The following is a 26,544-nucleotide window of genomic DNA, read 5'->3' on the forward strand; positions in this document are numbered from 1 at the left end:
CCAAGGGGAACAATTTTTCTCCCTCTCCCTTGTGACGCCCTTTTAGGCACTTGAGAACTGCTGTCACGTCCCCTCTCGGTCTTCTCTTTTTTTCAACTAAATAAGCCCAGTTCTTTCAGCCTTCCCTCCTAGCTCATGCTCTCTAGACTTGTGATCATTCTTGTTGCTCTTTTCTGGACCCTCTCCAATTTCTCCAAATCTTTCCTGAAATGCGGTGCCCAGAACTGGACACAACCCTCCAACTGAGGCCTGACCAGCGCAGAGCAGAGCGGGAGGCCGACTCCTCGTGTCTGGCTCACAATACTCCTGTTAATGCAGCCCAGAATCAGGTTTGCTTTTTTTGGAACAGTGTCCCACTGTTGATTCATATTTAGTGTGTGGCCCACTCTGACCCCTAGATCCCTTTCTGCAGGACTCCTTCCTAGACGGTCGCTTCCCATTCTCTGTGTGTGACACGGATTGTTCCCTCTAAGCGGAGCACTTTGCATTTGTCCTTATTAAACTTCATCCTCTTTACCTCAGACCATTTCTCCAGTTTGGCCAGATCACTTTGAATTTTGACCCTCCCTCCAAAGCACTTGCAACCCCTCCCAGCTTGGTATCATCTGCAAACTTACTAAGCGTCCTCTCTATGCCAATATCTAAATCGTTGATGAAGATTTTGAACAGAACCGATCCCAAAACAGACGCCTGCGGAACCCCCCTTGCTCTGCCCTTCCAGCATGACTGTGAACCGTTAATAACTACTCTCTGGGAATGGTTATCCACCCACCTTGTAGTAGCCCCATCTAGGTTGTATTTGCCATTGATAAGAAGGTAATGTGAGACTGTCAAATACCTTACTAGAGTCTAGGTATCCCACGTCCACCGCTTCTCCCTTATTCACAAGACTTGCTATCCTATCAAAGAAAGCTGTCCGATTGGTCTGACGTGATTTGTTCGTTACAAATCCATGCTGGCTGTTCCCTATGGCCTTGCCACTTTCCAAGTGTTTACAGATGATTCCTTCATTACTTGCTCCATTATCTTCCCTGGCACAGAAGTGAAACTGACTAGTCTGTAGTTTCCTGGGTTGTTCTTATTTCCCTTTTTATAAATAGCGCTAGATTTGCCCTTTTCCAGTCTTCTGGAATCTCTCCCCACTTGCATGACTTTTCACAGATGACAGCTAGAGGCTCAGATACCTCCTCTAGCAGCTCCTTGAGTATTCTAGGTGCATTCCATCAGGCCCTGCTGACGTGCAGGCATCTCACTTTTCTAAATCATTTTTAACTTGTTCTTTTTTTTGTTAATTTTAACTTCTAACCCTCCCCCCAAAGACATCGTTAGCACCTCTGCCGTTTCCAAGTTTCCTGTTGTTTCTCCCTCCTCACTGAGCAATGGGCCTAGCCTGTCCTTGGTCTTCCTCTTGCTTCTAATATATTTGTAGAATGTCGTCATGTTACCCTTTATGTCGAGCTAGTTTGAGCTCATTTAGTGCCTTTGCCTTTCTAACCTTGCCCCTGCACTCCCATGGTGTTTGCTTAGATTCATCCTTTGGAATTTGTCCTAGTTTCCACTTTTTCATTTTTTTCCTTTCTGATGTTTAGCTCATGCAAGATCTCCCGTTTGATCCAAGGTGGTCTCCTGCCAGACTTTCTGTCTTTCCTATGCAGCGGAGTAGCTTGCTTCTGAGCTCTTCATAATGTCCCTTTGTAAAACTGCCAGCTCTCTTCAGTTGCTTTTCCTCCTAGGCACGGTCCCATGGGAAGCAAGACTACCGGCTCTCCTGAAATCCACTGTCTCTTGTGCTGTTCTCCCTTCTGTCGTTCCTTAGAATCACGAACTCTGATTCATGGTCCCTTTCGCCCAAGCTGCCTTCCACTTTCAAATTCTCAACCAGCTCCTCCCTTTCTGTTAAAATCAAATCTAGACCAGCTTCCCCCAGTAGCTTCTCAGCCTTCTGAAATAAGCAGTTGTCTCCAATGCCGTCCGAGCTTGTTGGCTAGTCGGTGCGCTGCTGTGTGTGTTTCCCACCAGATGTCTGGGTAGTTGAAGTCCCGTCAGCACCAAGTCCTGCGCTTTGGATGATTTTAATCGTTTAAAACAAGCCTCATCCCCCTCTTCTCCCTGGCTAGGTGCCTGGAGTAGCCCCCTAGCATGACATCCCCCTTGTTTTTTACCCCTTTTCACCTAACCCAGAGACTCTCCACGCGTCTCTCCTACGTCCATCGCCGCCTCAGCCCAAGCGTGTACATGTGGAATATACAAGGCAGCACCCGCCTCTCCTTCCTGAGCTGGCTGTTCCCATCTATCCCAGCATGCCAGCCGTGTGTGTCCCCCCCGGGTCTCTGGGGTACTGGGGAGAGGGGCAGGAGCTGGAGGGGTCCGGGCTGAGGCTGCTGAGCGGTGACCCCCGTTTCTCTCGTCCCCAGATGAAGACGTGTGCGTGTTTAAGTGTTCCGTGTCCAGGGAGACGGAGTGCAGCCGCGTCGGCAAACAGTCCTTCATCATCACGCTGGGCTGCAACAGCGTCCTCATCCAGTTTGCAACGCCCACGGGTACGGCTGCTTCCCGGCCCTCGGGCACCGGGCACGCCAGCCCGACTCCCCACAGGGTGATGGGCCGGGCTCTGGGCCCTGGCCAGCCGGCTGCGCTGGGACACGAGCCCACCCAGGGCTGTCTCCTGGCTGCCCTGGGAGCCTGCCCCCGCCCGACAGCGGAGGGGCTGTTGCCTGGCCTGAGCCCTGCCCCTCCTTGCGCACCAGCGACCCCAGCTGGCTGCTGTGGGGAATAGCATGGACTAGAACCCCGGGGCTGCTGCTGGCTCAGCCCCTGACTTGGCTCCCTTTGCCCCCAGGCCCCCTCCTGAGCAGACACGAGCCCCTTCCCCTCCCCTGCTTGTCACTAGCAGCCTGGGTCCACTGGCCAGGTCCCTGTTAACCCCTGGGGGGCTGAGCTCCTGTCCCCCCTCCCCCCATCCAGCCAGGCCTTGGGCCGCTGCCTCGCATCCCAGCCCCTGCCCATCTGCTCCATGTGCCGGCCCCACCTGCGCGCCCCCCCCCCAGCACAGGGGTGCCTCTGAATCCCTGCTGAGCAATAGCAATGTGAGGGCAGCTGGGCGCTCTGCAGACTTCCCCACAGTCCTGCCCGTGTGTCTTAGGCCCCCCCGCCACCGGCTCTGTGCTTGCACCCCAATCCTGGCCCTGGTGCCCTGGCTGTCCCAGGCCTGTGTGCCCCCCGCTCTGTGCTTGCACCCCTGTCCTGCCCCCGCTGCAGCTGGCGAGGACCCCCTGACACCCCTGCGCTTCCTCTGCTTTCAGATTTCTGTTCCTTTTATAATCTCCTGAAAACCTGCCGGGGCCACAGCGCGGAGCGCTCGGTGTTCAGCGAGCGGACGGAGGAGTCTTCCGCGGTGCAGTACTTCCAGGTAGGCGCCCGCCCCTGCCCCTCTCCTGGGAGGCCCGGCCCTCGGAAGGGCTGTGCGGGCGCTTTGGCTGGGGGGCTGAAGGGGGCTGCCTGGATTCGCTGGTGAGCAACAGCTGGGAAGGCGCAGCAGCCCGGCTCCCTCGCCCTGGTCGGGGCAGGAACCCCGAGTGCTGCTCGAGCGTTGGGCACGTCAGTATGGAGCCCAGTGCTGCTTGGCGCAGTGCCCCCGAGTCCGCCAGTGGGACAGCTCCACGGCCCCTCCCCGGGCCCCTCGGCTCTCCGCCGGCCCCCGCCCCTCTCCTGGGCCCCTACCTAGCTGCTCGGGAGCCTTCTCTGCTGAGAGACCCGCCTCCGGTCTGGGGCGTAACCCAGCTCTCGCCCCGCAGTTCTACGGCTACCTGTCCCAGCAGCAGAACATGATGCAGGACTACGTCCGGACGGGCACGTACCAGCGGGCCATCCTGCAGAACCACAGCGACTTCAAAGACAAGGTGCGGAGGAGGAGGAGGGGAAAAGCTGGTTCCCTCCGTCCGGCTCGGGGATCTCGGGGGAGGGCGTGGCCGGCCCAGGGCTGGGCTCCCAGCCTGCGGTGCAGATCAGGGCTGTGTTGGGCGACACTTGGCTTAGGCTGAGTGCGGTCGCCTCCCCGGAGATCCAGCTGGCAGCGCGTCTGACCAGCTGGGTCCCACCAGCCCTGGGATCTGGGCCTGATGCCGACCCCTGGCCCCGACGCCCGAGACTCGTGCTGCCGGCCTGTGGCCACGTGGCCCTGCTCCGTGCGCTCAGAGCGGAGCCGCGGATGGGCAGCGTGTTAACCTGTGGGGCAGCTCAGAGCCCCTCGCGTCCTGCGTGAGCCGCTTGCCGACGCGTGCCAAGGGGATCCGAGCCCCCAGCAGTCTGGGTCGGGCCCTGGCCGGGCTTTGGGCCCCAAGGAGCGTTGGCTCCTTTGGAACAGGACGCGGCACGTTTCTGAACAGCTCACGGCCCCGGGGCCTGGCGCTGTCGTGTCCCGGAAGGCTCCTGGTCCCGGCCTGCTGCTCGCGAGAGGCGGAAGCGCCACTGGTTGGCTGGCAGCCTGTGCCCCTGGGCAGCGGCCCCTCGCTACGGCCGTGCGGGCCGTGCTGCCCTCGGTCCTGCGTGGCTGCCAGCCGGGCGCGCCTGGTCCAAGTGGCCCCAGGCTGGCCGCGGTGTTGGGCTCCCGGTGACGCCAGGAGGTGACGTGGTCTCCCTGCTCCCGGTTCGTGGCCCCAGCCGGGCACTGGCAGCTCCCTTGGCGCGGCTTGTCCACCGTGACCTGCTGCTCTCCAGGAGCCAGGCCCCAGGCTGCCAGTCCTTGTGCCGGAGAGGGCCACTGTCGCGCTCGCTGGGCTTGGTGGCTCGCTGTCCCCTCCGACGTGGCGGGGCTTGTGGCTGGCACTGGTCTCCCTTGAGCCCCGTGTCAGCTTTCTCGCGGCTTGCCCTGGGGCTGGCGGGCAGCTGGCTCGTGGCTCGCTGGGTCGCCCTGCCTGTCCTCCAGACGCCCCGAGCCACAGGCTTCAGCCTCTGGGCCTCCCGGGGCCGTTCCGGGGCGGAGCCGAGGTCTTGGCCAGTGTGTCTACATGGCAGAGGCCCTTCCGCGGGGGCCGTCGTCCCTACGGAGCCGGAGGCTGCTTGTCCGTCCCACGACGGGACCTGTGGAGTGGCCGGGCACGGCGCCTTCCCTGCATCCGTCCTGTGCCCGGCTCCGTCTGCACCCGCAGCCCGGGCTGCCTCGCACCACGGGGTGCTCCAGGCACGGCTCCACGGCGCCTTCCCTCCAAGGTCCTGCGGCAGGGTGGGGAGAGCCGAGCTGGGCCTCTGGCGTCTGACACGAGCCCCCAGCCCGCGGCGATCGGAGGGCAGGGCGCTGGCTCCGCTGGGACTGGCACTCCCGGCCGGCTGCCCTGGGGTCTGTCCCTGGGGCCGAGCGAGGCAGGCGGGTGGGGCGAGAGCATCGGCCTGGTACCGGCAGCCTCCCGCCGAGCCCGGCGCTGCCCAGGGATCGCAGCGCGTCCTCGCTGGGTGCCGGCAGGAATCAAACCCGGTCGTGGCTTGAGCCTCGTTCTGTCACCGTCAATGCCTTGGCCCGGCCTTGGGCGCAGCCGGCCGCCCCCGCCTGGCTTGGGAGAGGGGGTCTTCCTGGGGTGGGAGGGCAGGTCCGTGTGGGCCCCTGCTGGTCGTTGGCCCCCCGGCTCCTGGACAGGGCACGGCTGCCGCGTGCCAGGCTAGCTCCAAGAGCCACCGGGGCCCAGGACGCAAGGCGGCCATCTGGAGAGCCCCACAGCTGGACGGGGCCGCCGGTTTGCTGGGCAGGCAGGGGTGGGAGTGGGGAGGACCCGGTTGCCGCCTTGACTATCCCACGTCAGCCCCCGGGCTGCGCTGGGGCCGTTTTTGGTGTCAGGAGAGGCGCCCGAGGCACCAGAATTGATCTAGGGACAATCTGACGCTTCAGAGCTGCTGGAATGCAGCTCCCTCTGGGGAGGAGCTTAGCCCGGGGGAGCCGGACCCAAGGACTTGGGGACCAAAGCCCCGCGGCTGTGGAACCTGCCAGCGAGAGCTTGGTTTGAGGGACCAGCCGTGACCCCGCAGCGGGCTCTGTGGGCGGCGCCGAGGTGTCTAAGCTGGGGGGAGCTTGGTTCTCCCTTCTCCCGCGTGCGAGTGTTTGGGGGGAGGCGCGCTGCCGAGGGGCTAGACTGCGCTGGGGGGAGCTGTTCTCCGCAGCTGCTCCGCTCACCCACCCTCCCCTCTCCCCAGATTGTCCTGGATGTCGGCTGTGGCTCCGGCATCCTCTCGTTCTTCGCTGCCCAGGCGGGGGCCCGGAAGATCTACGCGGTGGAAGCCAGCACGATGGCCCAGCACGCGGAGGTCAGTAGTGCGGGGCGGACTGGAACGGCCAACACACCGGGCGCGGCGGCTAACGGGCCCCAGCACCCGCCGTGGGACCGTCTCCTTTCCACTTGGGCGCCGGCGGGGGCGGGAGTCGCCTGGGTGCGTGAAGGCCCCTCCGCGCCCTGCGGCCTGTCTGCCCCCGAGGGATGCGCCGGCAGGAGGGAGAAGGGAGCCCAAGCTGCTGGGCACGAGGGGCGCGGCGGCGACCTCCTGGCTTAACCCGTGTGGCTGAGATTTCGCTGCCCGTGGGGTCAAGGCGCGCTCGGCGCTGGCACCGCTGTCGGCCCGCGAGGCGGCGGCTCGCTGAGAGGGAGCCCCTCTGCCGGCCGGGGCCTCGCCTCCTTCTCTAGCTGGGAAACTGAGGCCCGGGAGGGGGCTGTGACTTGCCCAAGATAGGGATGTGAGTGGTCAGCGGGCGGGGGACGCTCCCACCTGGAGCAGCTCCCTGCCCGTGGGGCGGTGCCGTGGACCTGCCCATGTCGGGGGGCCCTTGCCAGGCTACAGCGGCTGACGGGTAACTGACTAAGCGGGATTTTCCACGCCTGGCCCAGGCATGCCCGGGGTGGTGGCCGGGAGGGGGCAGAGCCCAGGCGGCCTGTGCCCGACCGGAGCTGGGTGTTACGGGCATGAAGGCGACGAGCTGAGAGTCTAAAAAGCCAAGTCGGGGGCGCCGGGCCAGGCTCCGTGTGTTTATCCCGAGGGCGGCAGGACTGGGCAGAATTCCCAGCTTTGGCAGCGCGCCAGGGCCTGCTTTGCATAAAACCGCTCCCAGTTATGCATCTTCATAAAGCCTGGGGGGGGGGGCGGCACATCCTCTCCCGCCTCAGTTTACCCAGCGGTGCCAAGGGGGTGGGGGAACCAGTTTGTGCTGGAGCCAGGCCGTGTGGGGGAACCTGAGCTGGCCCGTATTCCGCGGCCCGGCTGCGGACGATCCCCCGCTCGGCATGGCCCCGGCGCCCCGCTGCGCCAGTCGTGGGCAGGCAGACGGCCCTGGCCGTGCCCGGCTCCGGCGAGCGCTTTGCCCTGCAGCGTGTGGCCCAAAGCGCGATCGTCCCACACCCCCGGCCCGTTCCCAGGGGACTGGGGGCCCCTTTGCCTCTCCCTGACTCCGTGTCTCCCGGCCCAGGTGTTAGTGAAGAGCAACAACCTGCCGGAGCGCATCGTGGTCATCCCCGGCAAGGTGGAGGAGATCTCGCTCCCCGAGCAAGTGGACATCATCATCTCGGAGCCCATGGGCTACATGCTCTTCAACGAGCGCATGCTGGAGAGCTACCTGCACGCCAAGAAGTACCTGAAGCCGGGTGGTGAGTGAGCCGTGCCGACCGGCGCCCCCCTCCCAGCCAGCGTCTCCCCGGGGACCCGGCCGCTCTCCAGGCGGGGGAGAGGTGGGCAGCGTGAAGCCCACGCAAGGGGGCCCCTGCAGGGCGTTGCCAGCGGGTCGGGCTGGGAGACCCCAGGCGTGGGGCGCTCGCTCTGCTCCACTGGCGCCCTAGGGAGCGGCTCCAGCATCCTGCCCCGGGAGGAGGGACTCGAGCGCCGGCTGAGAGCAGGGAGGGGCCGAGGCTTGTTCTCATGCAGCGGCGTCCTGGCTCCACCTGTCCCATGTCGCATGCGCATCCGGTCAGCCAGCGGCACGAGCCACGCGTCACCCGGCGCCGGGGCTGGGACCGAGCCAGAGCGCTGCCTGTGGTGCCCGGGGGATAGCAGGGAGCCCTCGCTCTGGGGCCTGATGTGGAGAGGGGCCGGACTGGCCTGGGTGCCTGCGCCTGACTCCTCGGGTCCGGGAGCCGCCCTGCGCCTGGCAGGGGAAGCCCAGGGCAGCCGGGGCCCGACTGTCTCGTGACCCCGGGCTGAGCTCCATCAGGCTCCTAAACCGAAGCTCCCATCAGCCGTGGCCGCCGAGAGGGGAACGGCTGCCCGGGGCCGGGGGGAAGCGGCAGGGGCAAGGAGCGGCCAGCTCTGGCCTGGCCTCGTGCTGCTCGGAGGAGCCTCCTTCCCGCGGGGCCGGCGGGCGCAGCTCCTGCAGCCTGACCCGGCAGACCCGCGTGCGCATCCCGCAGGGCGGGCCCGGCCTGGCCTGGCCGCGTCTGTCCGTCTGTCCGCGCTGCCGTTGGTTCGGGGCGTCGCGCCGCAAAGCCCGCGGGAAGGGGGGGCGCTGCCCGCCCTTCTGTTCAGGGTAAGGGCGGTGACCTCGCCGGGCAGCTGCTTTGTGCGCAAAGGGTGGCGGCTGAGCCCAAGGTTCAAGGGCGAAGTTGAAATCTGTTTGGTCCAGGCTCCCTGCGGCCCCCGTCAGCCCTTCCCAGGCCGGTGCCGTCCGAGCCTGGCGCAGGCGGCCCAGCCAGCTCGCCCCTTGGGCGTGGGCCTTGGCTGCAGCCTGGCGCCGGGCGGTTCTCTGCAGCACGTGCTCCGCCCGGTGTGGGAGACGCGGGTTTCCGAGCCTGCTCGGTGAGCGATCGGGGCCGGGCAGGGAGGTGGCAGAGCGATTCCCTGAGGGCGGGGACCTCACCGCCACGCGCAGCGCTGGGACCGAGGACTCGGCTGGAGCCCAAGAAGTTTTGGCCTCTTCGGCAACTCCCCCGCCAGGCTAGCCTGAGTTCGCGGTGGAGCTGTAAAGCCGCCTGCTTTGGGGTGTGAACGAGCCGGAGCAGGGGGCAGCAGTGACCTGCCTGGAGGAGCAGGGGGCGGGCAGGGAAAGGGGGCGGGGCGACCTGACGGCGGGGGGCGTCCAGGAAGGGGACAGAAATGGGGGAAGCAGCGTCTGCGCGCGCCCCTCCCCCAGCAGCCGCGGCCCTTCGCCCAGCAGTACGGAGAGTAAGCCCGGCTGCCGCCGGCCGCGCTGCGAGAACGCTCCTCGGTTTCTCAGCTGGGGGGCTCGGCGCCCGTCCGTCCCCAGAGCCGCCAGGCAGCGCCGGGCCGTGTCTCCTTAGTCTGATCTCGCTTTGGTGCCGGCGCCACAGCCCCCCGTGCGTTGCCGGTCGAACTGGCCCGGAGCAGAGCCAGCTGCTGCTGGGGTGGGGGGTGGCCAGGGAACCAGGCCCGGCCCCGCAGCCGCGCGCGCGTTGGGCCCCAGTCTCATGCGTCCCCTGCCTGGGCTCAGAGCGCCTGGAAAGGGGCGGGGCCGGGTGGGGGAAATCCCCTGGGAAGCCTTTGATCCCAGCAAACAGCAAAGGAATTGGCTTCGTTGGTTGAAACGTTCTGCTGAAAACTCGGAAGCGCGATTGTGCTGCTGCCAGCAAGCGGCGCGGTGCCTTGTGGGAGCTGTAGTGTGCGCCTTGTCTGCTGGCGACTGGCTGGACTACATCTCCCATAATGCATCATGGCCTCCCTCAGGCCCTGGTGTCTTGTGGGAGCTGTAGTCCGGCCGGAGATCCTGCCTAGGAGCTGTCTCCTTTGACCAGTTGTTCTGACGATGAACCGGTTGGGAGGGAAAACGCCTCCCAGTGGCCTGGGGGCAGCCTGTGCTGGAGGGGGAGACTCGGCCCGGCCCCGTGGGTCACTGACCTGTGCCCCCTCCCAGGTAACATGTTCCCCACGATCGGCGACGTGCACCTGGCCCCCTTCACGGACGAGCAGCTCTACATGGAGCAGTTTACAAAGGCCAATTTCTGGTGAGTCCTGGCCCTGCCGTGAGGCTGGTGCCCTGCATGCTGGGGGGGGCCGGAGAGCGCTGAGGGGGGCACAGTGGCACCAAGCTCAGGCTGGCCGCAGGGAGCAGGCAGGACTCCCCGCCCAGCACGGTTCTGCCATCCAGCCGCCGTGGGTCCTGGCAGAGACGCCCACGTCAGCCCCCTGCCCTGTCCTGGACCAGGCGTGTGCTGGCACCAGTCCCTGGGGAATTACCAGAGCCCCCTTTCCAGCCCACCCTGGCATTATCCTCTGGACCCCGGAGCCCAGCCTCAGCCCAGTTCCTCAGGGCCCTGGTGCCCAGAGCTCCATCAGTCGTGCCAGGGTGAGGCGGTTCTGTGGGGGCTGCCTCTGCCTGGGCTCTCCAGGGAAGCCCCCGCGTGCGTGGCGTCCACCCGGCAGGAGAGGCTCCCGAGCTGCTGCCTGCTGATGCTGGGTCCCTAGTGACCTGGCTGCCCTGCCTGGTGTCTGCGCGGGACCCCGGAGGGAAGCGACTGGTGCCCGGGCTCAGTCTCCGGAGAGATCGAGAGACTCCACGCAGGTAGCGTCCATGGTGTGTCCTCTTGCAGGTACCAGCCGTCCTTCCATGGGGTGGACCTGTCGGCGCTCAGAGGAGCCGCGGTCGATGAGTATTTCAGGCAGCCTGTGGTGGTGAGTGGCGGGAACGAGCCGCCGTTTCAGTAGGGTGGGGGGCAATAGACGGGCGCAGGAGGGGGACGCGTGGAGCCGCTGTAGAGTGGGATGTTGGTGACTGGTCCCCAGTCCAGGCAGCGCACCAGACTGGGGTGCAGGAACCCTGGGCTGTGGGCTGGGCTCTGCCTTTCCCGTGCCTCGGTTTCCCTATCCCTCAAGGGGGCGGGTAATGCTGACTCGCTTTGAGAAGTCATTCATTAATTCATGTACTGAAGTCATTGAACCTGGGCTCACCCCATGAAATGAACAGCAGGTTTAAAACAAGCCAAGGGAAGTTTTTCTTCACGCAGCACACCGCCAATCTGTGGAACTCCTCGCCAGAGGATGCCGTGAAGAGCAAGACTTTAAGAGGGTTCAAAAAAGAGCTAGATAAATCCATGGAGGTTGTGTCCATCGCTGGCTCTTACCCAGGCGGGGCGGGGCGGGGGTCCCTCACCTCTGTGCAGCTGGGAATGGGTGACAGGGAGGATCACGTGATGAGTCCCTGTTGTGTTCCTGTCGGCAGCCAGGACACTGGGCTAGATGGGCCTCTGGCTGCTCCCACGTTCTTGTGTGATGAGCCTCCAAGAAACAAGTGGCCAGATGCTCTGGTGATGGGCTCTCAGACTCCGAGGCTGTGCAGGGGCCTCCCCCTGGTGAAGTGTTGCTGCTCTGGGCCCCTGGCTGGCCTGTCCCATCCCTCCGGGCCAGGCCTCACTCTGCGTGGGCCCTGGGGTGGGGACTTGCTCTGGGACCCTCTGTGCCGAGTGTCGGCTGTCGAAGCAGGCTCCTTGGCCCCTCTCCTGGGGTCAGGGCTCTGAGCGGGCTGGGCGTCCTTCCCTCCCCGGCGGAGCCAGGCAGCAGTGAAGGAGACGGCTTGTGCCCACTTGCCAAGCACTGGGGGGCGCTGCGCCAGGGCCGCCTCTTGCCTGAAGAGCTCTATCGTCGAGTGACCCTTCAGGACCCTGGCGCAGGCCATGCGAGCTGGGGCGTTAGCTCAGCCCGCTGCCCCCGGGCGCTAGTGCCGCCTCTGCATCCCCGCTGCCCTGAGATTGGCTGCCTTCTCCCCAGAGGTGGCCGCATTTCACAGCGCGGTTCTGCGCTTCCCGGCGTTCTCCCCGAGCGGGATGCTGGCAGGGTCTGCGCCTGGCTCCCCGCGCCGGCCACGCTCCAGGCTACTCCGCCGAGTCCCGTTTCCTCCGTGGCTCCTGACTCAGTTTCCTTCCCAGCAAACCTCGTGGGCGCTGTGCCAGGCGGCGCGCTGCGGTCCCCGGGCCGGGACGCTGACCAGTCTGCCTCTCTCCTAGGACACCTTTGATATCAGGATTTTAATGGCTAAATCCGTGAAGTACACGGTCAACTTCTTAGAAGCCAAAGAAGGCGATTTGCACAGGTAGCGGTTTGCTCTCTCCGGCTGGGGGGGTACTGACGTCTGCTCGCTGGCTGGAGCCCAGCCCCATGCGCGGGCGGCTGAGCACGACCCTGGGCCCGTGGGGTTTGCCATCAGTGAGGGGCGGCAGAGCAGTGGGGCTGGCGCGCTCAGCAGCCCCCACGCATCCCTCGTGCTGCTGGAGGGTTGTGTGAGTAGCCCGGGTTCCTGCCACACGGGGCTGTCCTGATGTATCCGCAGACTGTGCAGCTGTGTGGGGCACCCCTGGGTCTTAGTGTCCCCCCGGCTCGCCTTAGCCCCGCTCCGTGGCTCCACATCCTTCGGGGAGGATCTAGCTGACTTCAGAGAGGCACGGCCTGCCCGAGACACAGCAGCACCTGACCCTGGGACGGAGCCACGGAACAGGCATGGGCCAGCCCCAGCTCTCTCCGGCCCGGTTCCGAATTCACCGTGGTACTCGGCAGGCCCCGAGTTTGCAGTGGGCTGTAAAAAAGCGAGTCGGGCGTCGCTGGAGATGATCCAATCACAGCTCTGAGCCCCGCCGGTATCTGGGCGCCAGCTGGGCCGTGCTGTGTAGGGCCCGTAAACCGAGGGGGCCCCCAAAGGCTGCTGGGTTCAGAGCTGCAGCCTCCAGCCGCTTGCCATGCTCGGCGGGTCCTGCCCTGGCTGTGATCTGCCCGTGGGCCCTCCCCTTCACCCGCCCTGTGGGGCTGGGGTGGCAGCTAGAGGGGAGATGGCGTTTGGAGGGGCCTGTCAGCCACGGCAGCACTGACCCTCCTAGAGCGCAGCCCCACTTCCCCCTCCCCTGGCCAGGCCTCTTCTCCGCCTGGTCTGGAAACGTTTCCTGCGGGGGAGCCCCTTGAAGGGAAACCCACCAGCCAGCGAGAGTCGAACTCAGTGCTGGGCCCTGTACGGCATTGAGCAGGGGAATTACGGTAGCACCTAGGCACACCAGTAACCCCCCCTTCCCCCTTGTGCTGTGCGCTGTTTGGTATTCAGGGAATTACGGTAGCACCTAGGCGTGCCGGCTCACCCTGGGCCCCGTTGTGCAGGACACGGTACAGTATTGTAGAAATTACGGTAGCAGACGGCACACTAATCGCCCTCCAAGAGCCTGTTGTCTTGGGTGCTGTACAGGATCGATATGGGGAATTACGGTAATGCCGGGGTGCTCTACAGTATTAGGGGAATTACGGTAGTCCTGGGGAGCACCAGTCCCTGCCTGGACACGGGTACAAACACAGACCCCCGGCTGGGCCCGTCCCCAGAGCCCCAGTGTGGCTGGGCCATGGGGCTCTGCAGCTCGGCCCCCCGCTGAGCCGGGCGAGGGCTGGGGGGGGGTAGGAGGGAGGGGGCAACCGCTGCAGGCCGAGACTCCGCGGCCCCGCTCGCTAACGGCCCCTCCTTGCCTTGCAGGATAGAAATCCCCTTCAAGTTCCACATGCTGCATTCAGGCCTAGTGCACGGCTTGGCTTTCTGGTTTGATGTAGCCTTCATTGGTTCAATGTAAGTGGTGGAGAGACCAGGCCGAGCCTGCCCCTCCCTCCCCGCAGAGCTTGGGGGGTGTAAAACAAATAAGTGGCGCTCGCTCCTAGTCTACATTGCAATCGACTGGCAAGTTCCGATTCGTTACCTTTCCCCTGTGCTCCCGTCTCCATAACGTCCCGCTTTGCCTAACCCGCTGCAGTGAGACTTCTTTGGGAAGAACTCGGGGCGGGCGGGGGCGGGGGGGCGCCCGGGGAAGCCAGGACTCCCTGGATTTGCGGGGGGGGGGGGGGACCCACCCGCCAGATTCTTCCTAAAGAGATTTGACTGTAGCCGACCGTTCTGGCTGGCCGGAGGTGCTGTGTTGTCTGCCATCGTGTATGTTGATTGAGGATGCTTTGAGTTTCTCCGTGCTTAACCCGGGCCGGCTCGGGGGGGGGGGGGGAGACGTGGCCTGTCCCGGCCAACTCTGGCCCCGCCTGCCTTATCTGCCTCAGTGTCCCTGGCTGGTGGAGCGGTGCCATGGCTCCCAAGCGGGCGCGGGACCCTCCCCGGGGAGCCGGGGCTGACTCGGCTCCAGTCCGTGGCAGGGGAGGCCGGGATCAGAGACCTCGCGGGTTCCAGAGTAACCTGTCTGCCGCCCGGGGGCCGGGGCTGGGCCTTGATTTCCTGCCCCTGTGCCCAGCATGGTGGGCTGTGGGGAACGGCCACGTGGGGCGGCTGGCCAGGCTGGGCTGGGCTGGGCTGGCGGCCAGTCCCGGCCTTGGTCGATAACCGGGCGCTGTCCCCTCTCGCCCCCAGAATGACCGTGTGGCTCTCGACGGCCCCCACCGAGCCGCTGACTCACTGGTACCAGGTCCGGTGCCTGTTCCAGTCTCCGCTGTTCGCCAAGGCCGGGGACACGCTCTCAGGGACGTGCCTGCTCATCGCCAACAAGAGGTGGGGCGGCCGGGCAGAGCTGGCCCAGCGACTGCTCTAACCACTAGGCAGCCCTCCCCTCCGCCCAGCAAGCCTGGCTAGACAGTGCACACCCGAAGGCCTGGGAATGGCGGGGATCAGGCCAGACGCCCTCCCCCGTCACAGGCAGAATTGGTCCCAGTGGGCGTCTCCTTTTCCCCGGCTCCCCTGCCCGCCTGCTGTGCCCGGTGCCACCTGCCGGCTGGGCTGGGCTGGGCCGTGACCCGCGTCTCCCTCTCTGCAGACAAAGCTACGACATCAGCATCGTGGCCCAGGTGGATCAGACGGGTTCCAAGTCCAGCAACCTCCTCGACTTGAAAAACCCCTTTTTCAGGTACGGCCCTGGCCTGGCGCCCCGACTCCCTGGCCCCTGCCCCTGCCCCAGCCGCCTGCCTTCCTTTGCCCTGCTGGCCTGGCGCCCTGACTCCCCCGCCCCGCCCGGCTCCCTGGCCCCTGCCCCAGCCGCCCGCCTTCCTTTGCCCCGCTGGCCTGGCGCCCTGACTCCCCGCCCTGCCCCCTGCCCCAGCCGCCTGCCTTCCTTTGCCCTGCTGGCCTGGCGCCCTGACTCCCCCGCCCCGCCCGGCTCCCTGGCCCCTGCCCCAGCCGCCTGCCTTCCTTTGCCCTGCTGGCCTGGCGCCCTGACTCCCCGCCCTGCCCGGCTCCCTGCCCCAGCCGCCCGCCTTCCTTTGCCCTGCTGGCCTGGCTCCCTGATCTCCCCCCCCCCCCCCTGCCCCCCCACCCCACCCACCCTGGCTCCCTAGTCCCCCCGCTGGCCCGGCTCCCAGGTCCTCCTGCTGCCCTCCCCCAACCCGTTGGCCTGGCTCCCCCGCCCCTGCTCTGCCCTGTGAGCTGGCTCCCTGCCCAGCCCCCTCACCCTCTCCCGGCTCCCCGTCCCCGCTACCGGCTGGGGCTGGGCAGCAGCGGCTCACGTCCCCCGTGTGTGGCAGGTACACGGGCACGACTCCCTCGCCCCCGCCAGGCTCCCACTACACGTCTCCGTCAGAGAACATGTGGAACACGGGCGGCGCCTACAACATGAGCACGGGCATGGCTGGTAAGGCGGCGGCGGCGGGGGGGGGGGGGCGTGGCTGGTAAGGCGGTGGCGGGGGGGGGGGCGTGGCTGGTAAGGTGGTGGCGGGGGGGGGGTGGCTGGTAAGGTGGCGGCGGCGGGGGGGGGGGGGCGTGGCTGGTAAGGTGGTGGCGGGGGGGGTGGCTGTTAAGGCCGGGGGCGGCGGGGGGGGGCACTGCCTGGGGCTGGCCCCGTGGCCAGGATTTGGGAGGCTCCCTCCCTTGCCGCTCTGCCGGGGGCCTGGCGGGTCCTTGCTGCGATGGGCTGGGTGTCCTCTGCGCCCCCGGGACAGGTGGGGAAACCAAGGCCTGGAGCAGTGGGGGGCTGGCTCCCTGTCTGAGCCTCCAGCCCCTCCCCTGCCAGAGAACCCAGCCGGCCAGTCGCCACCGGGGGCCCTGCCGGCTGCGGGCGCTGAGGCTTTGCGCCCACCCAGCCCCGGGGCCTGTCCTGGGCTGCCCCCTCCCAAGCCCGCGGGGCCCCCAGTCCCGGGTGGGTTCTGGGCTGGGCTTGGGGGCCCTGTCCCATGGCTGAGCCCCCCCTCCCCCCAGCAGGAATGCCCACAGCCTACGACCTCAGCAGTGTTATCGGCAGCGGCTCCGCCAGCCACAACAACCTGATTCCTCTCGGTGAGTCCGGACGGAGGCCCCAGGCGGGGGATCGGCCCCTGGAACGGGGGGGCCCTGGTGGGGGGTTCAGTGGCTGCTGGGAATGGGGCTGTCGGGGCCCCAGCTGTGAGCTTAGGCCGCGTGTCCCCGCGGGGTCGGGAAGCCTGGACAGAGCGAGCGGCACCGCAGGCCCTGAGCGAAGGCGCCTGAGCCAGGGAAGGCCGAGAAGCGCTCGAGCCGAGGGGAGGCGCCTTCAGGAACCGGCAGGGAGGCAGCTGTAGCCCTGGGCTGGGTCCACGACCCCCGTGGTGCCTGGGGGGCGTGGGCCCCTCCCTGCTCACCAGCACCTCGTGTCTCCCCGCAGCGGCCAGCGCCGGGATCGTGAATCACACGCACTCCAGGATGGGCTCCATCATGAGCACAGGCATCGTCCCAGGTAACTCCCCGGGCAGCTCGGCCCCCCGGCGCTGGCCCTAGAGCTGCCGGCACCCCCGGCTCTGACGGCGCCTCCTCTCCCCTGCAGGCTCCTCCGGCAGCCAGAGCGGCGGCGGCTCGAGCGCGCACTACCCCGTCAACAGCCAGTTCACCATGGGGGGGCCGGCGATCTCCATGGCCTCCCCCATGTCCATCACCACCAACACAATGCATTATGGGAGCTAAAACACCTCCGCCCGCTGCGGCACAGCGCCAGGAAACCAAATGAAGACAAGCCCCTTCCCAGGACAAACTGTGCCCCCCCCGCCCGCCAGGCCCTTTTCCTGGCCCTTCGCCGACCCCGGCTTCTCCGCTCTTTGATATCGGACTCGGACAGTTTTTTATGAAATGTCGAACCTCAGCTCCCCCGCCCCCGATCATGTAGCAAAGTCCTTAGTCGCCATCTTCCATAGCCACCCACGCGGGGCTCCCCGTGCCCCCCGGCTGCAGGGCGGGCAGCCCCCAGCGCCGTCAGCCCCGGGGGAGGGTTTTTAGCTCCGTGGCCCTTGTCTCTGCCGAGGCCCGAGGCGGCAGCCAGCAGGTCTGGAACCTGCCTCCCGGAGAACGCGGGCGCGGCCGGAGCCAACACTCGAATGTCCCACGCGCCCGGCTGCCGGAGCAGCGCTAGGCTGGGCGGCCAGCCCCCCGCTGTGGGGCAGAGCCGGCCTTGCCCGCGGAAGCCCCGAGCCCCCAGGCCAGCGCTGTCGTGGGTCGCGTACCCGCCGCCCCGGCAGAGCGGATTGTCGTTCCTTTCCTTTCCGAGCGCCCCGGTGAGTTTCCACAGGAGGCGGCAGGGCCCCTGGAGCAAGCGAAATAAAGGAATGGCGTGTTCCACGGGCCTCTCCTTGCGCTGCCCGGCCCGGCTGCGCTGGGCTGGGCTGCGGGGGGCGGCCGGGGGGAGGGGAGCTGCTGTCGTACCAATAAAGCAGAAGGGTTTTGACGTCTGGTGCCAGGCTGGTGGTTTGCTGCCCCCTCGTGAGCGTGCGACCTGCCACGCCAGCCCCCCCCCCCCCAGGAACCAGGCCCAGGCAGGGCTACACCCCAGCTGCTTTATTTCAATCCCCTTGGTGTGGAGAGTGGCCTTGCCCGCGGCGTGGGCTCTGGCCGGGGGCAGGGCGAGCGGTGGCGCCGGCAGGGGGGAGCGGGTTTCCTGGGGCGCAGGTCCCAGCCTCGGGACTGCGGCTCGGTCGCTGCTGGGCTGGTCCCTGGGGCTCAGGGCCCCTCCTCCAGCCAGGCTGCCGCAGAGGTGAGGGGATGGGTGGGAGGAGCTGAGCGTCCCAGGCCCTGCTGCCCGGCACCGACAGGCTGGGGGCCCGGAGCCTGGTTCTGGCCCAGCAGGGGCGCTGGGATCCGCACCTACAAACGGAGAAGCCCAGGGTGAGGGACGAGGTTCCGTGTCTCCCCGGCTGGCGGCCGCCCAGGGACCGGGGGGAGATGGGTTGGTGCCCTTCTCCTGCCCCAGGCTCTCGCTCCGTGGCAGAGCTACCCCTCCCCCACCACCACCACCGCCACCGGAGCGAGCTTGGGCCTCCCTCAGGCACCCCCAGCCTTACCTCACTGGTGCAGGGGGCCTGAGGTGTTGGCCGGGCCCGGAGGTGGCACCTTGGGCTGCGGGGGGGAGGGATGGGCCGTGCTGTGCGGCACCTGGAAAAAATAGAGCTACGGAAAGAAACAGGAGGGGGGGATCAGCTGGGCGGCTGCTGGCCCTGCCCCCTCCTGTGCCTCAGTTTCCCCCCTACTACAGGACGCTCAGGGCCTGCATCCCGCTGCGGGGGAGACCAGGCCCAGCCGGGCTCTCTGCCCCGGGAATGGGCCGGCCGGCGGCTCTGGACGTACCTTGCAGCCGACAGCCAGCAGCACGTGGAGCGCGAGGATGGCGGCCAGTAGGGCCAGCGCGGCCACCCTGCTGTCGGCGCGGAGCAGCGGCCAGAAGGCGAGCACCAGCACGGAGCCGGAGAGCGCCGCGGCACAGGCCAGCAGCAGCCACTGGAGCCAGGCGGCCGGGAGCAGCCACAGGATCTGGTGGGCGGCAGGGGAGAGGGGAGTCAGTGGGCCGGGGAGGCGGGGCTGCCCGCTGAGCGGGACGGGGGGGGGCTCACCGAGGCCGGGATGTAGGCGAAGAGCGAGTAGCCGTACACACAGGCCGTCTCCAGGAAGCTGTAGGAGTCCACCTGGCCGCTGAGCCCTTTGCGCCACTGCAGGTAGCCCCAGAGCGCCAGGGGCGCCAGCCAGGCGTAGCAGTAGACCACGGCGCCCGCCACCGGCACTGGGGAGAAGGGAGAGGCCGGTTACCGCGGGCCGGCAGGGCCAAGCCAAAGGCCCCTCTAGCCCGGGGTGGGAAGCGGCAGGGATGCAGCCAGTGGAGCAGTCGCTGAGCGGGGGACGGCAGAGGTGGCCCCGGGACCTGCCCCCACTGTGGCTCTGTCTCTGTAGCCTGGAGCCGGCTCTCCCCACCTCACTGCCCCTCTGACAGAGCAGGCAGCCGAGTCCCCAATGAGCAGATGGGCAGCGGCTCGGCGACCAGGCGCCCAGGGTCCTGGCTGCTGCCAGCGGCCAGAGCCAGGCACCCCGGGGGAGCGAACAGAACAGGGAACCATCCCGGGATCCCTCCCCTGGCGCCCAGTCCCAGCGTCTGGTATGTGAATGGACCCAACCTCCATCAATTGATCTAGCTCTGTTTGATCCCTGTTAGTCCTGGTCTCCACCCTGTCCTCCGGCAGGGAGTTCCACAGGTTGGTTGTGCGCTGTGTCGAAAAAAAACTTCCTTTGGTTTGTTTGAAACCTGCTGCCTGTTAGTGTCATTGGGGGTCCCCAATACAGCCCCTAGCGGTCAGAGCAGGGGGCAGAGCCAGGAGCCTGGGTTTGGGAAGGGAGTGGGGGCGGGGGGAGGCACCAGGCTGCTGGGTTGGCTCACTGCGTGGCCCCGCCTTTCTGGGTTGGTCTCCCGGCCGCTGGCTCTCACCTTTGTGGAACTGGGGGCTGTAGCGGAAGGAGGGGTCGCTCCGTCTCTCCAAGGCGCTGGCCACGTTGCTGCTGGCAGCGAGCGTGAAGGCCAGCGTGGCGCAGATCCAGAAGGGCCCTGGGAGGCACGAGGGCGGCTTTAGGAGGTCCAGCACCAGGAGCCGAGCTCCCCCAGTTCCCCCCGAGGAAGCTGAGCCAGGCTGGCCAAGGCACCGGCCCAGCCAGACCCCCAGCTGGGGGCGTCCCAGCTCCACCCCGCGGCAGGGCCCCCCGGCGAAGGGGCGCGCCAGACCGGGGCCCTTGGCTGCCCAGGGTGGTCGGGGACCAGGGGGGCCCGGCCCTACTCACCGTACAGGTCGGGGTTGTTCCGTAAATGGTGCTGCACAAAGTTCTTCCCGGGCAGCGGCAGCAGGGACCCCTTGAGCCTGGCCAGCACCTGGCGGCGGATCAGACCGGGGTCAGCGGGAGGTGCGCCCCCCCCCCGCCCCAGGCCAGGATCAGAGCGGGGTTAGCAGGAGGTGCGCCCCCCCCCCCCGGGCCAGGACCAGAGCGGGGTTAGCAGGAGGTGCGCCCCCCCCCCCCGGGCCAGGACCAGACCGGGGTCAGCGGGAGGTGTGGCCCCCCCCCCCCCCCCGGGCCAGGACCAGAGCGGGGTTAGCAGGAGGTGCGGCCCCCCCCCCGCCCCAGGCCAGGATCAGAGCGGGGTTAGCAGGAGGTGCGCCCCCCCCCCCCCCCGGCCAGGATCAGACCGGGGTCAGCGGGAGGTGCGCCCCCCCCCCCCCCCGGCCAGGATCAGACCGGGGTTAGCAGGAGGTGCGCCCCCCCCCCCCCGGGCCAGGACCAGACCGGGGTCAGCGGGAGGTGTGGCCCCCCCCCCCCCCCCCGGCCAGGACCAGACCGGGGTTAGCGGGACGCCCCCAGCCATGGAGCCCGCTTCACCCGCAAGTGCTGGCTGGGCCGCGCCTAGTGGAACAGACACCCCCCCTCCCCCTCCCCTCCGGGCCGGTCCCAGTAACTCCCCTGGGGCAGGCAGGCTGCTGCTGCGTGTGCTCCACCCCAGAGCCCGGGGCTGGCCCTGCTAGGCAAGACCTCAGCTGAGTCCCACAAGCGTCCCCCCGTTTCTCAGTGGGATGGTGCCGTGGGGCTAGGCTGCCCTGGATCCGGAGGCTGGGCCCGGAGCCGGCGGGGGAAGGAGGCCGAGGTTCAGCCGGGCAGCGCGGGCGGTAGGAGGAGTGTGAGTCACCCTCGGGACGCAGGCCCGGACCCTTAGCGCGAGCCGCAGCAGCTAGCGGCCTTCAGCGCCGGAGAGCCCTCGTCCGTCCAGCCCCGCGGTGCCGGGGGCCAAACGCCAGGCCAGGCCTCAGCACTGTCCGGCCCTGGTCAGGGGCCTTTTCCCTGCTGGGGGGAAGAGCCCTTCCCTCCTGCGAGCACGGCCTGGCACAGCTGCCTGCCCCGGCTGAGGTCTGCCCTGGGGGGAGTGGGGGGGGAGAGCTCCTGCCCTGAAGACAAAGGCAGCTGGTGTCATAGCAGTGAGGCCACCCGCAGCCTGACGTGCAGAGCCAGGAGCCCCTGACCCACGAGGGGGCTGCTGCCATGGGAGCCTCCCCCCAACCCCCATCTGGCACCATCTCCTGCCCCGGCTGCACTTCCAGCTCCTGCAGCCCCGAGGGGCGGGACGGGGCGGGGTCCCAGGAGGGGCGGGTCCCAGGAGGGGGCGGGGTGGGGTCCCAGGAGGGGGCGGGGTTACTGGCTGCGCCTGGTACCTGGTGGGTGTCGACGTCGAAGAACGTCTGGTAATATTGGAAGGTCCAGAATCCAGGCTGCTGCTTCTGGCCGCTCAGGAGCTGCGTGGGGGGAAGGGGGTGAGGGGCCGGTCCCTGGGCCGAGCCGGCCTGGCTCCCAGCAGAGACCTGCCCCGGCATCCCGCACGAGCCAGCAGCCGCTCTGCTGGACCCAGGGCCCTGGCTCAGCCCCCCCCCGCGTCAGAGCCAGGTTCTTCTCTGCAGCCGGGCAGGGCCCCGATTCAGGGAGGCTTTGAACACGTGCTTGGGCTGGTGGTTTTGGTGGGGGGGGGGGGGGGGGCCCTCCTGGCTGCCTGGCCCAGCAAAAGGCAACTACCTCTAGTCGCCACTGGTGGGGCAACTGGGGCTGAAAGCTCAGGAGTCCAATACTGTGTCCCTGCCCCCCCCCCCCCCCCCCCGCCTGGAAGGGCAAGGCCATGTCCCATCCCCCACCCCTAAGCCCGCCAGGTGCTGGGGTGGGTCGGGGATGGCACCCCCCAAGGGGAAGGTGCCTGTAGCCCCCCAAGCCAGCCCGTCCCTGTCCCCCCGCAGCTTTTCCCCTCACCTCGGTTTTATCGGTCTCCTCCCCCAGCTCCCCCTCCTCGCTGGAGCCCAGGTTCACGGCCACCTGGCTTTGCCGCCCGCTCAGGCTGGTGGTCGTGGCGTCCGGGTCCATGGCCAGCAAGTCGGCCGCCTCGTCGAACTCTGCAGGGCGACCCCCAGCGTCAGGGCAGGGGGCTCTCTGGCTGCTCCGCGGCGGCCGGGACAGACCAGGCCCCGTCCATGCTGCTCTCTTGGACCCGGTCGACCAGCCCCCGCCGGTGCAATCCCTGCCCCTGCGCAGCCTTGGCCAAGCCCCTGGAGCGTGCCAAGTATCCCCCCCACCCACCCCTCGTCCTCACTGGGGAGGCCCACGTCCAACCCCGAAAGAGGGAGAGCGGGAAAGGGCCCATCAGCTCCGCGGGTTTCAACGCAGCCAGGGCAAGGCCGATTCGGAACACAAGTCCCACAGCTGGGGGCAGCGGTGGGGCTGCTTTCCTGGGGGCGGGACCAGCTGTTGCAGGGGAAGATGCCAGGAGTCCTGCAGGGGGCAGCACTGGGCTAAGCTCCAGCCAGGGAGCGGTTACGTCTGGTGTCTGCCCCTCCAAGGTCGCATCAGGGTTTATAACCCTCCAAACTGGCCTATTTACTCTCCTGATTCTGGACCCTTTTTATCCACAGTCGCCTTCTGTCCTCATCTCGGCCCTGGGCAGTGTTTGGCGTCAGGCTGTGCTTGTGGGGGGAGTTCCGCAGGCTCACTGGCTGATCACTGCATGGCTTTTCTTTATCATTCTTCCCATTTCACAGGTGGGGAAGTAGGGGCAAGGGGCGGGAATGGCAGAGCTAGGCAGGGAACCCAGGGCTCCTCAGTCATAGACCCATGCTCCTGCCACTAGGCCTAGTGACCCCGAGGAAGCAATAACATCGCAGGCCAGAGATGCAGAGCAGCCTGCGGAAACGCACCCGTCTCTAACGCCCTTTTGCGGGGGGGAAGGGGACGGCGGGGCCGGCTCACCGTGGAACTGGAGCTGGTCGGAGGCTGCCATCGCCGCGGGCTGGGGCCACCGCTGCGGGGGCAAAGCAAAGGGGCGTGTGACGGGCGGGGGAAGCGCTGTGGCCTGGGGACCCCGCGGCTCCCGCGAGGGGGGGCGAGGCGCCGGGCAGGGTCCTGCCCCCGGTCCCACTGGGCGCCAGCGACATCCGGAGTCACCCCGGTTCCCTGCACCCCCGGCCGAGTGTGGGATCCTGCCCCCCAGCTCTAATCGCCCCGGGGGGGCCAGGCCCTGGGAGCGGGCGGGGCGGCGCGCACCTGCCCTGCCAACGTGGCAGAAGCTGCCTGGGGGGGGGGGGCTGGCCAGGGGCGCGCGGGGCCGGGGGGGCCGGGACAAGGCTGCAGCCCCCCCCCAGCTTTCCGGCCGCGGGGTCCTGCCCCGCTCCTGGGGGTGCGACCCCCCGCGCCGATTGCTTCGGGTGCCCCGGGCCCGTGGGCCCCAGCGGGGGAAACTGAGGCAGGGAGCGGGCAGGGCGGAGCAGCGCCGCGGGGCCCTGCCTGGGCGGGGAGGGGCATGAGCCCCCCCGGACCCCTCAGGGGGCAGCGTCACGGGCCGGACCACGCAGGGTGCCCCTCCCCCTCTGGCCCCTCCCCCGCCTGAGCCCCCCCCGCAGCCCCCGCTACCTGTCCTGCTGCGTGTCGCTCTGCCCGGCCGCGCGCACCGCCCCGCGCGGGGGAGCCCGGCACCTCCCCCCCCGCAGCCCGAGATGGTCTCGCCCGGTCCGTCCCCGACTCGCGGCCGGGCGGGAACCACTTCCGGTCCGGCCATGGCGGGGGGCGGGAGCCGCTGGCAGCGGATCGGCACCAGCCGCCTAGGTGAGGCGCGGCCCGGGGCCCGGGGGGGGGAGTGTCGGGGGGGCTCGGAGGTCAGGGCCCGGGGGGTAGGGAGTGTCCCGAGGGCCGGGGGGGAGGGTCCTGGGGGGGGGGAGGGGGGGGGGGGCCGGGGGGGAGAGGGCTGGGGGGGGGAGGGAGGGGAGGGGGGGGGGGAGAGGGCCTGGGGGGAGGGGCCGTCCCCGGGGGGGGCCCGGGGGGGAGGGGGGCCCGGGGGGGAGGGTCCTGGGGGAGGGGAGGTCCGGGGGGGCGCTGGCGGCCCGGGTGCTGCTCCCAGCTCTGCCTGGACCGTCCCCCCCCGAGCTGGACCCAAGGGGGCTGGGGGCGCCCCTCCCGCCGGCAGCCCCTGACCTTCCCCCCCGCAGGGCTGTGGTGCCGGAGCCTGCTGCACGACTACGCCGACGCCTGCCGGGACGTGGCCCTGGGCGCCAGGGAGCGGCCTGGGAAAGCCGGCCTGTACCTCTCGCTGCTGGCCGGAGCCACCGTCTGCAGCCTCAAGGTCCCCTGCGAACCCTCCTTCGAGGCCTCCCTGCTGGAAGCCGCGGGCACCCTCCTCCTCCTCTCCCCCTGGGTCCGGAACGGCGGCTCCGAGGGGCACGTCCAGCGCCTCATGAAGCTCCGGAACCAAGGGCAGCTGCGCTACCAGAGCCTGGTCTTCTTCTCCCTCGTCTACCAGGCCCCGTTCGATGCGGAAGCTGCTCTGTACCAGGCCCACTGCAAACACCTGCAGCCCCGCTGGACGGAGTTTCCTGGACGGATCCTGGACGTGGGATTCCTGGGACGCTGGTGGGTTTTAAGTTTGAAAATGAAGGATCCGGACATCAACGAAGAGGAGTTCAAATATCTCCCCGGGCACCTCAGGACCATCTCGGCCAAGAGCCTCCGCTCGGAGGCCAATGAAAAACTCTTTGAGGAGAAGTACAAGCCTGTCATCCTGACGGAGGAGCAGATCGAGCAGGCGGAAAAGGAGCAGTCGCCTCACGCAGCCTGAAACTACTAATCGGGACAAAGCGATCGATCGTCCCTGAGAACCAGCAGAAAACGAAAATCTAGGGGAGGGCGGGGAGATGAAACGTGAAATAAATCCTGGAATGAAATACACTTGTGCGGATCTGAGCTAGCGCCGTGATCGTTAAAGCCCTGCAAATCTGCAGATACCTGCTTTACATCCGTGGGCACCTCGCAGCCCACGTTTGCAGACACGGATGTGGATACAGATGTTGTATCTAGAGCCCTGCAAATCTGTGGCGATCCGCTTGATAGCCCCGGGTATCTGCATCCGTGGATGCGAACGTGGATCTCTGTGACTCATGTAGGTGGGTACGAATGCAGATACAAATAGTAGATCTGCACAGGGCTCCAGTGATCGTCACGTTGACCTCTGAGCAGTTACTGGGATGAGATAGCCCCGGGCTCTCCTGAACTTGTGGTCGCCACGCTGGCCCGTGCCTGGCCTTTTAGCCTAAGGCTGGGTCACGTGAAGGGGCTGCATTCCTAAGGGAAGCCACTTCCTTGTGCTTTTAGATAAATTCGCAGCCGCCGCGTGGGTGGGTGACCTCAGTGGAGCAGTGTGCTAGTTGAACTGGCAGTGGGGATGCAGTAGGGGGTGCTCCCTCTTTGGGATCCCCTGGCTGCAGTGTCCCATCCCCTCCCCCAGCTATCCCAGGGGTCTGTCTTCTGACAGCGGCCAGTGCCCGGTGCTTCAGAAGTGACACAGAACAGGGCACTTAGTGAGTGCTCTGTTCCAGTCAGTCAGTGGCTTAGTGACACCCGGAGCATGGGGTTGTGGGTGTCCCTCCCATCCTCGCTAGCAGCCATGGATGGGCCTGTCCTCCATGGACTTATCTAATTATTTTCTAAACCCAGGTGTTCTTTTGGCCTTCATGACATCCCCTAGCAAGGAGTTCCGCAGGTTGACAGTGCATTGTGTGTAGAAATCCTTCTGTTTGTTTTCACTTTGCTGGCTATTAATTTCATTGGTTAGCGCCTAGCTCTTGTGTTATACAAAGAGGTAAACAATCACTTTCTCCACCCTGTGGCTTTATAGACCTCCGTCTTATCGCTGTTCTGAGTCAAACAGTCGCAGTCGGTTTGATCTTTCCTTGCATGGAAGCTGGTCCCGACCTCAGTCGCTTGTGTCACCCTTCTTGCCCCGGCTTCCATTTCTAATGCCTCTTTCCTGAGGTGGAATGAGTAGCCTGCACCCCGTCCTCCCGGTGGGGACATACCTGGTGGTTATATAGCGGCACTGTGATATCTCCTGTCGTCTGCTCTCTCTCCCCTAACGGCGCCTCACGTTCTTTTTGCCTTTGGGACGGCTGCTGCACATTGAGTGAATCTTTTCCGAAAACCGTCCTTGATGGCGCCCCAAACTCAATTTCTTGAATGGCAACAGCTAATTTAGACCCCACCAATGTACATGTCCAGTTGGGATTTTATTTTCCCGTCTGCATCACTTTTCAATTCTCTGCAGTGAGCTTCATCTGCCGGTTTGCCCACTCCCCGGGGGTGTGAGACCCTCCTTTTGGAGCTCTTTGCCATCCGCTTTGGATTGAACTCTCTGGAGTAGTTTTGTATCATCTGCAAACGTCGCCTCTCTGATTTATACAGCTCACTTATGCATCCAGTGACCCGCACGGCTCTCCTTACACGCCCCGGGGGACCTCGCTGTTTGCCACTGGCTCTTCTCAAAGCTGCCTGGAGGTCCGGAGCTGCTGATTTTGAGCTCTAGAACCACTGGTGACATGTTGCGTATGGCTCAGTGAGCACAGGCCAGCTGGTCTTCAGGA

General features: G+C 66.8%; 3 protein-coding genes across 5 annotated transcripts in view; 2 read left to right on the forward strand and 1 right to left on the reverse strand.

Annotated features, from left to right (window-relative positions):
• CARM1 (coactivator associated arginine methyltransferase 1) overlaps window positions 1–16,999 on the forward strand; it is a 28,412-nt gene extending 11,413 nt beyond the window's left edge. Inside the window, exons 2-16 of one of the 2 annotated variants that reach the window (XM_075916166.2) lie at window positions 2,415–2,540; window positions 3,303–3,409; window positions 3,795–3,899; window positions 6,181–6,291; window positions 7,442–7,619; window positions 9,833–9,923; window positions 10,509–10,590; window positions 11,919–12,004; window positions 13,418–13,507; window positions 14,288–14,425; window positions 14,688–14,777; window positions 15,391–15,497; window positions 16,061–16,138; window positions 16,482–16,553; window positions 16,641–16,999. In XM_075916166.2, the coding sequence (XP_075772281.1) occupies window positions 2,415–2,540; window positions 3,303–3,409; window positions 3,795–3,899; window positions 6,181–6,291; window positions 7,442–7,619; window positions 9,833–9,923; window positions 10,509–10,590; window positions 11,919–12,004; window positions 13,418–13,507; window positions 14,288–14,425; window positions 14,688–14,777; window positions 15,391–15,497; window positions 16,061–16,138; window positions 16,482–16,553; window positions 16,641–16,777 (1,598 nt within the window). In that variant the 3' untranslated portion in view covers window positions 16,778–16,999. The remainder of the gene's footprint in view (window positions 1–2,414; window positions 2,541–3,302; window positions 3,410–3,794; window positions 3,900–6,180; window positions 6,292–7,441; window positions 7,620–9,832; window positions 9,924–10,508; window positions 10,591–11,918; window positions 12,005–13,417; window positions 13,508–14,287; window positions 14,426–14,687; window positions 14,778–15,390; window positions 15,498–16,060; window positions 16,139–16,481; window positions 16,554–16,640) is intronic. The other variant, XM_075916167.2, reaches the window with a different exon arrangement.
• A 629-nt stretch (window positions 17,000–17,628) lies between these two features.
• YIPF2 (Yip1 domain family member 2) lies at window positions 17,629–23,632 on the reverse strand. 2 transcript variants are annotated; one of them, XM_075916169.2, is made up of 10 exons: window positions 23,549–23,632; window positions 22,889–22,940; window positions 21,899–22,038; window positions 21,316–21,396; window positions 19,901–19,988; window positions 19,554–19,670; window positions 18,691–18,857; window positions 18,428–18,610; window positions 18,145–18,235; window positions 17,629–17,947 (listed from the first exon to the last, which is right to left on the reverse strand). In XM_075916169.2, exons 2-9 carry the CDS (start codon window positions 22,917–22,919, stop codon window positions 18,146–18,148), a joined length of 897 nt encoding a protein of 298 aa, XP_075772284.2. In that variant the 5' UTR covers window positions 22,920–22,940; window positions 23,549–23,632; the 3' UTR covers window positions 17,629–17,947; window position 18,145. The 2 variants fall into 2 exon arrangements, with proteins under 2 accessions (XP_075772284.2, XP_075772285.2); XM_075916170.2 differs by having other exon boundaries at window positions 18,145–18,250.
• On the forward strand, window positions 23,611–24,856 carry TIMM29 (translocase of inner mitochondrial membrane 29). Its single transcript, XM_075916171.2, has 2 exons — window positions 23,611–23,740; window positions 24,121–24,856. Exons 1-2 carry the CDS (start codon window positions 23,632–23,634, stop codon window positions 24,744–24,746), a joined length of 735 nt encoding a protein of 244 aa, XP_075772286.1. The 5' UTR covers window positions 23,611–23,631; the 3' UTR covers window positions 24,747–24,856.
• Window positions 24,857–26,544: the final 1,688 nt, after the last annotated feature.

This window comes from Pelodiscus sinensis, chromosome 31 (assembly GCF_052426305.1).
Source record: "Pelodiscus sinensis isolate ZL-2025 chromosome 31, ASM5242630v1, whole genome shotgun sequence".
NCBI lineage: Eukaryota > Metazoa > Chordata > Testudines > Trionychidae > Pelodiscus > Pelodiscus sinensis.